Source organism: Neoarius graeffei, chromosome 2, assembly GCF_027579695.1.
Source record: "Neoarius graeffei isolate fNeoGra1 chromosome 2, fNeoGra1.pri, whole genome shotgun sequence".
In the NCBI taxonomy this organism is placed as follows: domain Eukaryota; kingdom Metazoa; phylum Chordata; class Actinopteri; order Siluriformes; family Ariidae; genus Neoarius; species Neoarius graeffei.
The window spans coordinates 44,963,717-44,976,039 of record NC_083570.1 but is presented as its reverse complement, the minus strand read 5'-3'; the positions used below and the strand labels follow the sequence as shown (position 1 = coordinate 44,976,039).

The 12,323-nt window shown below is 39.9% G+C and overlaps 1 protein-coding gene across 1 annotated transcript in view; it reads right to left on the bottom strand.

Moving 5' to 3' along the window:
* nrip2 (nuclear receptor interacting protein 2) overlaps nt 1–12,323 on the bottom strand; it is a 79,524-nt gene that overhangs the window by 14,245 nt on the left and 52,956 nt on the right. Inside the window, exon 3 of the mRNA XM_060907901.1 lies at nt 12–94. Coding sequence (XP_060763884.1) covers nt 12–94 — 83 coding nt within the window. The remainder of the gene's footprint in view (nt 1–11; nt 95–12,323) is intronic.

The window sequence follows — 12,323 nt, the reverse complement described above, 5'->3', positions numbered from 1 at the left end:
GTCTGACTCACCCCAGCCTCCTGCAGCATGTGCTGGAGATATGGTTGTACCGACAGCCTGTGTTAATGGATACCTTGACCTCAGCATCACCACACTGCAACACATACATGCACACAAAACAGCCACTAATCACCATCATCATGCAACCCCACAGAATATTATTTATAGAGAAGCCTGTTAAACAGGTTAAAGGTTTAAACTCGTACTGCAGATCGCTGCTTTCCTTTCAGATAGAACCTCAAAGTACTGGACATTTCTGGATATTATTTGGAAATAACATTATTTACCTTCCTTAGACAAGAAGTATTTATAGATGAAAATGATCACATTTGATCTCATTTTGTCCCATTTTGGTTTTATTCAGACCTATTTTTTTCCCCTCAAAAAATTATATATATTAATTAATGCATTTCCCCCTACCTTTGAGAAACCTTTGAGAAATAAGACACACAAGATTACTAAACATATGTTTTGTTCATATCCTTTGCAGTGAACTTTTCTTTTAGTGCTTTTTTGGAGTCATAACATCGCTATTTGTAATTGTATTGTTTTGTATCAGTTACCCAGATGTCTATCATAAGTTAAAAAAAAAAACAAGCATATTTGAAGAAGAACAACAACTTTATTTATCACACATACACTTAAGCACAGTGAAATTCCTCCTTTGCTTTTAACCCATCTGAAGCAGTGAGCATACACACGTGAGCAATGAGCACACACACATACTCAGAGCAGTGGGCAGCTGTGCTACAGCGGTGCTTGAAAGTTTGTGAATCCTTTAGAATTTTCTATATTTCTGTGTACATATGACCTAAAACATCATCAGATTTTCACACAAGTCCTAAAAGTAGATAAAGAGAACCCAGTTTAACAAATGAGACAAAAATATTATACTTGGTCATTTATTTATTGAGGAAAATGATCCAATATTACATATCTGTAAGTGGCAAAAGTATGTGAACCTAGGATTAGCAGTTAATTTGAAGGTGAAATTAGAGTCAGGTGTTTTCAATCAATGGGATGACAATCAGGTGTGAGTGGGCACCCTGTTTTATTTAAAGAACAGGGATCTATCAAAGTCTGAGCTTCACAACACACGTTTGTGGAAGTGTATCATGGCACGAACAAAGGAGATTTCTGAGAACCTCAGAAAAAGTGTTGTTGATGTAGCCTGGGCCCGCCCATCCTAAGCGTGACGCAACACGAGGGCCTGTTGCGAGCTTAGTCTGGCCAGGCAGGCTATCTACAGCTCTTCTTGATTGGTTCCCGAAAAATCGGGAACCAATCAACTTTGAGCATCTCCAACGGCCCTGGGTAGAGGCGTGTTCAAGGCACTGACGTAGTAGAACTGCGACCGGAAGCCATAGATTGTTTACAGAATCTATGCCGGAAGCGCTTCATTCACGCTTCCGTATCTATTACGCATAGATGCTGTATTGAAAGCATTCAACGGGAAGTTCTCATTGAAAATGGAGCAAAGAGCAGCCCTGGAGGTATTTATTGAAAGGAAGGACGCTTTCGCCTTGCTCCCGACCGGCTTCGGTAAGAGTTTAATCTACCAGTTAGCCCCGTCGCGTCGCATATGTCAGAGGAAAGAGTGATGTGATTGGTTTAAGCTTTGTCACAGCCTTTTCTGGCTTCGACCAGTAGCAAACTGAGGCATTTCAGGGAGGCGGGTCAAGCACGCACTTTGGGAAACGGTTGCGCTTAATATCTTGGCCAGACCAATAGCTCGTAGAGCTTTGCAGTCGCGTTAGCCAGACTATTGTTGATGCTCATCAGGCTGGAAAAGGTTACAAAACCATTGTTACCCTCCCCAGGAGTGGTCGACCAACAAAGATCACTCCAAGAGCAAGGCATGTCACAGTCGGCGAGGTCACAAAGGACCCCAGGGTAACTTCTAAGCAACTGAAGCCAGAAGGCTATTGGAAAAATGTTTTGTGGACGGATGAGACCAAAATAGAACTTTTTGGTTTAAATGAGAAGCGTTATGTTTGGAGAAAGGAAAACACTGCATTCCAGCATAAGAACCTTATCCCATCTGTGAAACATGGTGGTGGTAGTATCATGGTTTGGGCCTGTTTTGCTGCATCTGGGCCAGGACGGCTTGCCATCATTGATGGAACAATGAATTCTGAATTATACCAGCGAATTCTAAAGGAAAACATCAGGACATCTGTCCATGAACTGAATCTCAAGAGAAGGTGGGTCATGCAGCAAGACAACGACCCTAAGCACACAAGTCATTCTACCAAAGAATGGTTAAAGAAGAATAAAGTTAATGTTTTGGAATGGCCAAGTCAAAGTCCTGACCTTAATCCAATTGAAATGTTGTGGAAGGACCTGAAGTGAGCAGTTCATGTGAGGAAACCCACCAACATCCCAGAGTTGAAGCTGTTCTGTACGGAGGAATGGGCTAAAATTCCTCCAAGCCGGTGTGCAGGACTGATCAACAGTTACCGGAAACGTTTAGCTGCAGTTATTGCTGCACAAGGGGGTCACACCAGATACTGAAAGCAAAGGTTCACATACTTTTGCCACTCACAGATATGTAATATTGGATCATTTTCCTCAATAAATAAATTACCAAATATAATATTTTTGTCTCATTTCTTCAACTGGGTTCTCTTTATCTACTTTTAGGACTTGTGTGAAAATCTGATGTTATTTTAGGTCATATTTATGCAGAAATAGAGAAAATTCTAAAGGGTTCACAAACTTTAAAACACCACTGTACAGCATCCGGGGAGCAGTTGGGGGTTAGATGCCTTGCTCAACGGCACCCCATGTTGACCTAACCTGCATGTCTTTGGACTGTGGGGGAAACCGGAGCACCCAGAGGAAACCCACGCAGACACGGGGAGAACATGCAAACTCCACACAGAAAGGCCCTCGTCAGCCACTGGGCTCGAACCCAGAACCTTCTTGATGTGAGGAGACAGTGCTAACCACTACACCATTGTGCTGCCCATTTATCTTAATGTATGCATTTTGATGAGGGTAATGTTTGTGTGACATACGTTACAATGGACACAGATTCAGAGAGGATTAACATTTAAATTTAGAACTACAATATTAGGTGGGGTTTACATTAGACCGTATCAGCGGATCATCAGATTAACGTTTTTAAAACGATTCGCGTGCACACAGCAACACCAATACAGGGATACGCTCGGCTCCGCAGGCATCCTGCGCTCCAAATCACTCCGCCCTGAACAGCGAGTGCCCTCTGGAGGGTGTGCACTCCGGCTCTGCGCAGCTCACAGAGCGCGCGAGTATAGCGCACGAGCAGTGATTCAGGACTGAGCCGCTGTGTGTGTGATCCCAGCGCATATCACTTACCACTTGCAAGTGGAAGGATGGCAAGCCTAAAGACAATCATAACTACACAATGGGCAGTATTTGCATTAGTATTTGCAGTATTTTCATACTTTTATACTCTTTAATGAAAGGTGATACAAGGCGGAAGTCCGTGCCGTTTTTCAGCAGTCGCGTCACATGACCAACGCCAGCGAATCAGGAAGGTGGATGTCACAGTGACGTTGTCCAATGACGACGCCAGCTAGAGCTCAGCACAGCGTATCCGCGTATTCTCAATGTTTACACAGCACCAGACCAGACACGATCTGGATTGAATACGTGGACCCTGGCGGATTCACGTTTCCCGGCGTTTTAATGTAAACGGACAGTGCATCCGCAAAGAAAACGAGACAGATACGGTCTAATGTAAACTTGGCCTTAGCCACATGCCATTGAAACATATCATTCCCTTCTTTGAAAAGCTGCAAATGTGTTCAAGAATATATGATTTGTTAGATATAAAATAGATTTAATATTAACACTTCTTAAATGGAGCCACTTCATTAAAGAGCAGCACAGTTAAACCTGTCAAGTGCCTGGCAGTAATGAACCATTAAATCATAAACCGTATTAAAAAGAAATCTGTTCGCTTTTTTTTTTTAAGTGGGGATTATTAATTTACACATTAACTACTATTTTTTAAAACATGGACAGTAAGGTAAGAATCATGGTAAGTGCTCTTAGTGTTCTTACAGTATGACCTTATGTTCCAGCAGAGCCAAGACAATACAACACCCACCATGTTTTCTTTATGATGATTCAGTAGTTTTTGTGTTAGGCTGTTGTGACAGTACAGCAGAATGGATTAGACATTGGTAGAATCAACATGATCAGCAGACTGTAATTTAACAAACCATCCAAGCAGATGTTTCCTGATGCATCATGTCACGTCAGCAGTCTTGTGTGAATTCTTTTGGAAAATGGAAGCTGGTGTTTTTAGAGGATTATTCTTCACTTACTTACTGATGTGTGAGGAAGGAACAGTGAGGACAATCGACATGATCCGAGATGCAACTTGTGACATATGGCCACTATGCTTGAGTCCTAATGCACAAACTGTCAGCTACTAGGGTGTGCTCCTTTAATTTAGAGACCACCTCAGTCGCGACTCGACTCGTCACAGAGCGCCATCATTTATTATATCAGCCTTTCTCAATAAAGTCCTTATTCACAACTCCATACATCTTAAATTCCATAGAAGTACTAATTAGTTCTTTTGAGTGGCCAACAGTGAAAAGAATGCGACTATTTGACAGATATTGACAGATTTATTTGCTTTTCGATGTTCTGCGCAAACACAGAACAGCACATTCCCTCTGTATCATGGCTGAATTGCCCTTGAGCAAGGCACCTGCAGTGGTATGCAAAAGTTTGGGCACCCCTGGTCAAAATTGCTGTTACTGTGAACAGTTAAGCAAGTTGAAGATGAAATGATCTCCAAAAGGTATGAAGTTAAAAAGATGACTCATTCCCTTTATATTTTAAGCAAAAACAATTAATTTTCATCTTTTACATTTTCAAAATGACAAAAAAAGGCCCAAAGCAAAAGTTTGGGCACCCTGCATGGTTAGTACCTAGTAACACCCCCTTTGGCAAGTATCACAGCTTGTAAACACTTTTTGTAGCCAGCTAATAATCTTTCAGTTCTTACCTGGGGGATTTTCACACATTCGTCCTTGCAAAAGGCTTCCAGTTCTACAAGTTTCTTGGGCTGTCTTGCATGCACTGCTCTTTTGAGATCTATCCACAGATTTTCAATGATGTTTAGGTCAGGGGACTGTGAGGGCCAGGGCAAAACCTTCAGCTTGGGCCTCTTGAGGTATTCCATTGTAGATTTTGAGGTGGGTTTTGGATCATCGTCTTATTGTAGGACCCGTCCTCTTTTTAACTTCAACTTTTTTACAGATGGTGTGATGTTTGCTTCCAGAATTTGCTGGTATTTATTCAAATCCATGCTTCCCTTGACCAATGAAATGTGCCCTGTGCCACTGGCTGCAACACAACCCCAAAGCATGATCGATCCACACCCATGCTTCAGAGTTGGAGAGGTGTTCTTTTCCTGGAATTTGGCACCCTTTTTTCTCCAAACATACCTTTGCACATTGTGGCCAAAAAGTTCTATTTTGATTTCATCAGTCCACAGGACTTGCTTCCAAAATGCATCAGGCTTATTTAGATGTTCATTTGCAAACTTCAGACGCTGAATTTTGTGGCTAGGACGCAGGAAAGGTTTTCTCCTGATGACTCTTCCATGAAGGTCATATTTGTTCAGGTGTCGCTGCATAGTAGAACAGTGCACCACCACTCCAGGGTCTGCTAAATCTTTCTCAAGGTCTTTTGCAGTCAAACAGGTTTTTATTTGCCTTTCTAGCAATCCAACGAGCAGTTCTTTCAGAAAGTTTTCTTCATCTTCCAGACCTCACCTTGATCTCCACTGTTTCTGTTAACTGCCATTTCTTAATAACATTACAATCTGAGGAAACAGCTACCTGAAAACACTTTGCTACGTTCTTGTAGCCTTCTCCTGCTTTGTGAGCATCAATTATTTTATTATTCAGAATGCGAGGGAGTTGTTTAGAGGAGCCCATGGCTGTTGATTTTAGGGACAAGTTTGAGGAGTCAGAGAATTTATACAGCTTTGAAATCTGCATCATCTGACCTTTCCTAACGAAGAATTTGAACAAGCCACAGCTCAATAAGCTAATTAAGGTCTGGAATCTTGGTAAAAGTTACCTGAGAACTCAAATGTATTGGGGTGCCCAAGCGTTCGCATGGTGTTCCTTTTCTTTTTTCACTCTCCAATTGTACAAAAACAAAAATACATAATTCTTGCAGAAAACACTGAAAAGAAATGTGTCGTCTTTACCTTTATGCCTTTTGGTGATCAGTTCATCTTCTGCTCACTTTTCACAGTAACAGACATTTTCAGTAAGGGTGCCCAAACTTTTGCATGCCACTGTAACCCCTTACTGCTCCCCGGGTGCTGTAACATAGCTGCCCACTGCTCTGTGTGTGTGTGTGTGTGTGTGTGTGTGTGTGTGTGTGTGTGTGTGTGTGTGTGTGTGTGTGTGCGCTCATTGCTCACGTGTGTTCACTGTTTCAGATGGGTTAAATGCAGAGGAGGCATTTCACTGTGCTTGATTGCCAGAGGTGGACAGTACTGAAGTACATTTACTTGAGTATTGTACTTAAGTACACTTCTTGAGTATTTTTTATTTTTAGAAACTTATGAGTTTAACTTCACTACATTTGAAAGGCAAATACCGTACTTTTTACTCAACTACATTTCTGTCAAGGTCCTCATTACTCGTTACTATGAAGCAGCTTTGAAAGTGGATGTTTTTTCTTTTTTTTTCTTTTCTAAAATGCGATTGATTTTTTTTTGCAGGTGACACTGAGACAGTCTATCAGTAATCACTAGGGTCACATCCATAGACTGGATAAAATCAAATTCAATGATTTCTCAGCAGTATTATTTGAACACGATCAGTTGATGGCAGAATGGAAGGAGGCGGTTCTTCTGGAGAATGCACGCACCCATGGCTATAGCTAGAACCCAAGTTTCAGTTTTCTGAAAGGATTAAAGATTCATTTTGTTTTAAATGTTTGCTTTGTTTGTCGAAAATGAGCCACATCACACTGTATAAAAACTCGCCGTCCAACCTGCGGAAGCATATTGAGGTATGTAAATGTTTTATTCCAAGAGAAAGCTTGTAATGAAGTTGTCTGTGCTTTTAGAGCGAGCGATAACGTTGTAATAGCTATGCAGTCTGGTTAGTCAAACGACTTTCTATGGATTTGCCTGCCAAGTTGCCATCGCCTTGTCCACAGCTAACGTTAACACATAGCTAGTTAACTTGGACACTGTTAATTAGCATGTAAAAATAGAGTTATGCTAACAATGTTAACTTACCTGAAGTACTTTCAGAAATATGTTTTAGCATAATCTTGCCAAATAAACAATGTAGAAATATTTATTTTCTAGTAACGTTAGATACCCAGTATGACTGAGTTTGAAAAGAGTTTGCTAGCATGTCAGGTTGAGCATCACTGACTAGCTAGCTTAACGTTAAACCACCATGATGGCACAGCATGCGTTCATTTTGTGAATTCACAAAATAATCCAGTCGGTTGCTTCAAAGGCATGAAGTTTTTTAAGTGTTGTGGCAATAATACAACAAAGTGTTGACAGGAAATGTACTTTTAATACTTAAGTATTTTTAAAAGTAAGTACTTCAGTACTTTAACTTAAGTAAAAATTTGACTGGACAACTTTCACTTGTATCGGAGTAACATTTGACCAGTGGGATCTGTACTTTCACTTAAGTAATGAAGTTGGGTACTTTGTCTACCTCTGTTGATTGCACATGTGACACATAAAGGCTTCTTCTTCTACTGCCCTGCTCAGCTTAGTTATTAATGCTCCTAGTGGACAAATTTGGGAACTGTTTAAAACAAGCTCTAATAGAGATCCATTGGGGCAGGATATTCTCTGCCCCACACTCACTTTTTCAGCAAAGGAGGAGCACCAGACAAAGATGGTTGCCTGATGTAAAATGTAAAAATTCTCCTCACATTCTAAGGTTTTATCTCATCTCATCTCATTATCTCTAGCCGCTTTATCCTGTTCTACAGGGTCGCAGGCAAGCTGGAGCCTATCCCAGCTGACTACGGGCGAAAGGCGGGGTACACCCTGGACAAGTCGCCAGGTCATCACAGGGCTGACACATAGACACAGACAACCATTCACACTCACATTCACACCTACGGTCAATTTAGAGTCACCAGTTAACCTAACCTGCATGTCTTTGGACTGTGGGGGAAACCGGAGCACCCGGAGGAAACCCACGCAGACACGGGGAGAACATGCAAACTCCACACAGAAAGGCCCTCGCCGGCCCCGGGGCTCGAACCCAGGACCTTCTTGCTGTGAGGTGACAGCGCTAACCACTACACCACCGTGCCGCCCCTCTAAGGTTTTATTTTAAAGTAAATAATACAGATAAAGTCTAATAAATGTACACAGAATGGCAAACTCTGTGTGAAGCTAGTGTGTGTATGATGTACAGAATCATTTTTGTTACTGTATATCACAAAGAATGGGCAAAGGAAAGAGGGACTGTCATGTGAGAAAATACTCCATAATTGAGGTAAAAGAAGAAACATGTCTCTCTTTTCCAATACTCATTTTTATGCTAGGTTCAGGTCTTTTGTGTGATTTCTGAGAGCTTGTAGTTGAGCTGGAAATTTTGTTTAAATCATGTCAACCCTGGTTAAAAATATAATAACCCCAATTCCATAAATTTGGGACACTGTAAAATGCAAATAAAAAAACAGAATATGACAATTTGAAAATCATGGAAACCCTATATTTCATTGAAAATAATACAAAGACAGCATATCAAATGTTGAAACTGAGAAGTTTTATTGTTTTTTGAAAAATAGATGCTCATTTTGAATTTGATGTCAGCAACACGTTTCAAAAAAGTTGGGACAGGGGCATGTTTACCACTATGTTGCATCACCTCTACTTTTAACAACACTCTGTAAACGTTTGGGAACTGAGGAGACCAATTGCTGTCGTTTTGAAAGAGAAATATTGTCCCATTCTTGCCTGATGTACAATTTCAGTTGCTCAACAGTTTGTATGTTGTATTTTGCGCTTCATAATGTGCCAAATGTTTTCAATGGGAGACAGGTCTGGACTGCAGGCAGGCCAGTTTAGCACCTGGACCCTTTTACTACAGAGCCATGCAGTTTTAATATGTGCAGAAAGCAGTTTGGCATTGTCTTGCTGAAAGAAGGAAGGCCTTCCCTGAAAAATATTTTGTCTGGATGGCAGCATATTGCTCTGAAACGTGTATATCTCATTCAGCATTAATGATGCCTTCCCAGATGTACAAGCTACCCATGTCATGTGCAATAGTGCACCCTCATACCATCACAGATGCTGGCTTTGGAACTGTGCACTGATAAGCCGGATGGTCCCTCTTCTCTTTAGCCTGGAGGATGTGGTGTCCATGATTTCTAAAAAGAATTTCTACTTTTGTCAGACCTCGGGACAATTTTCCACTTCACCTCAGTCCATCATAAAAGAGCTTGGACCCAGAGAAGGTGGCGGTGTTTCGGGATATTGTTTATATCTGGTTTTAACTTGCATCCACAAATGCAGTAATGAACTGTTTTCACAGACGATGGTTTTCTGAAGTGTTCCTGAGCCCATACAGTGATTTCCACTACAGACGTGTCTGCTTTTAATGCAGTGTCATCTGAAGGCCTGAAGATGACAGGCACCCAATGTCAGTTTTCAGCCTTGTCTCTTGCATACAGAGATTTCTCCAGATTCTCTGAATCTTTTAATGATGTTATGTACCATAGATGACGTGATCCCTAAATTCTTTGCAATTTTACATTGAGGAACATTATTCTTAAATTGTTGCACTGTTTGCCCACGCAGTCTTTCACAGAGCGGCGAACCCATCCCCATCTTTACTTCTGAAAGACTCTGCCTCTCTGGGATGCTCTTTTTATACCCAATCATGTTAGTGACCTGCTGCCAATTAACCAAATTCCTTTTTTTTTAAGCATTACACAACTTTTTCAATCTTTTGTTGCCCCTGTCCCAACTTTTCTGAAACGTGTTGCTGACATCAAATTAAAACTGAGCATCTATTTTTCAAAAAACAATAAAAATTTCTCAGGTTCAACATTTGACATGTTGTCTTTTTACTATTTTCAATGAAACATAGGATTTCCATGATTTGCAAATCTTCACATTCTGTTTTTATTTACGTTTTACACAGTGTACCAAATTTATGGAATTGGGGTTGTACCTCGAAGACAGTTGAACAAAATTATGTCAAAAACCACTCGAAACAAGGTGCTAGACTGTACACTGGATGACCATATGTTGTAGATTCTCAACTGCTTATTAGACAGTTACTTTAAAAATACACTGGATAGTAACCAAGTATGATAGCACCAAAATCTATGGTCACAAGCTGCTGCTGGACTGCCTACACTGAAAAATCAAGGTATCTGGTGTTATTTTTTGTATGCAAATATTGTAAAATTCTATAGCACAAAAAGGTTATCTCAGGAAAATGTGCATTTAAGGATATATGAAAATGTCTCTCCTCAACACTCATTCACATCATAGCAGGCAAATCTCTCTAACTTCACCACTAAAGAGGCTAACACTCAACTCATCAAAAGTAGGGAACTACAGACGTGTAATAATACCACAAATCCAAAATCAGACTCTTTTCACTGATGCTGGAATGAATTAACCAACTTCAATCTTCTTTTCTTTTCTGTCATTAACCCTTTCCATTACATGTAGTAACTTGGACTAAGAGAATAAAACAAATACAGGGTGTTTCAAAAAATTAATTTATATTATTTGAGATGTAAATATCCCAGAAAAGCCCTGTGATGACCTGGCGACTTGTCCAGGGTGTACCCCGCCTCTCGCCCGTAGTCAGCTGGGATAGGCTCCAGCTTGCCTGTGACCCTGTAGAAGGATAAAGCGGCTAGAGATAATGAGATGAGATATCCCAGAAACTACAGAGTCTAGGCAAATGAAACTGAACAGGTTTCATGTTGAACAATAGAAGATTTATTCCTCAAAATCTGAATGAGAAATTCAAAGGTATGTGGACTCCATGAACGATTTCACACATTTTCAATATGCACGCCACCTGAGACACACAAAACGAACACACAAAACACCTTTTCTTTTCCAGTAAAAGGCATTTCTATACCTAAAAAGATAAAACCGAAAAACATTAAACATAAAATTTTGACCTGTTTCCACACATGCTGTTAAAATTTGAGGTTAGTTGAACAAGAATTGGCAAAGTTATTAGATTGTGAAATGATATCAAATTTTTTGAAAACACCCTGCACATTCAGTACCAGAAAAAAAGTTTGGACACATCTTCTAATTAAATGTTTTTTTCTTTATTTTTATTAATTAAAAGACACTTCATGTCTTAAAATAATGATGGATGTTGTTTCTCTTTACTTAGTTGAGCGGTTCTTGACATAATATGGATTAGTACAGTTGTGGATGGAATACAACTATTTTATTATTTGTATTTTTATTATTTCCCGTTTACTGTTTGATCTCAAACACATTAAGGTGGCAAGAAATTGCACTAATTAACTTTTGACAAGGCATACCTGTTAACTGAAAAGCATTCCAGGTGACTACCTCATGAAGCTGGTTAAGATAATGCCTTATCAAGGTAAACGGTGGCTATTTGAAGAAGCTAAAATATGAAACATATTTTGTTTTTTTAAAATGTTTTTGTTTATCACATAATTCCATGTATGTTCCATATGTTATTTCATGGTTTTGATGTCTTCAGTATTGCTCTCCAATGTAGAAAATGGTCACAATACAGAAAAAGCTATGAATGGGTAGGGGTGTCCAAACTTTTGACTGGTACACAGATGAAATGAGCATATCTAAAATGACACTGGGGTTTTTTTTTGGTTGGGTTTTTTTTCCACGAAGAGGCTTTTAGGATGTTGCTGCAGCTAACGTTTTCATGTCTAAAAGCAATGTTGCACCCTACAATACATTTCCTGCAGTGTAAAGCGAGTGGTCGATGTTCCAATCCCACTGCTAACACATCTCAAGTTTCCTACCACATTAAAGCTGTTTCCACCACTTCGGTGAAACGTTGTTCCAAATCTATAAAACTAACTAGCACGTACTTAAGTATTGTTCCAACCTCACTGGTTTCGAAACCATAGTCAGTGTTTGCAGACCCCCAGAAGTTTTGAATTCATTCACTGTTTTTCCTTGTAGGGGTTTTCAGCTTGTACTGCTCTGCTACAGCAATTTCATCAGTGTAGGGATTGTAATATATATATATATATATATATATATATATATATATATATATATATATATATATATATATAAAATTTATGTAGTCCTTGGTAGTGTTGAA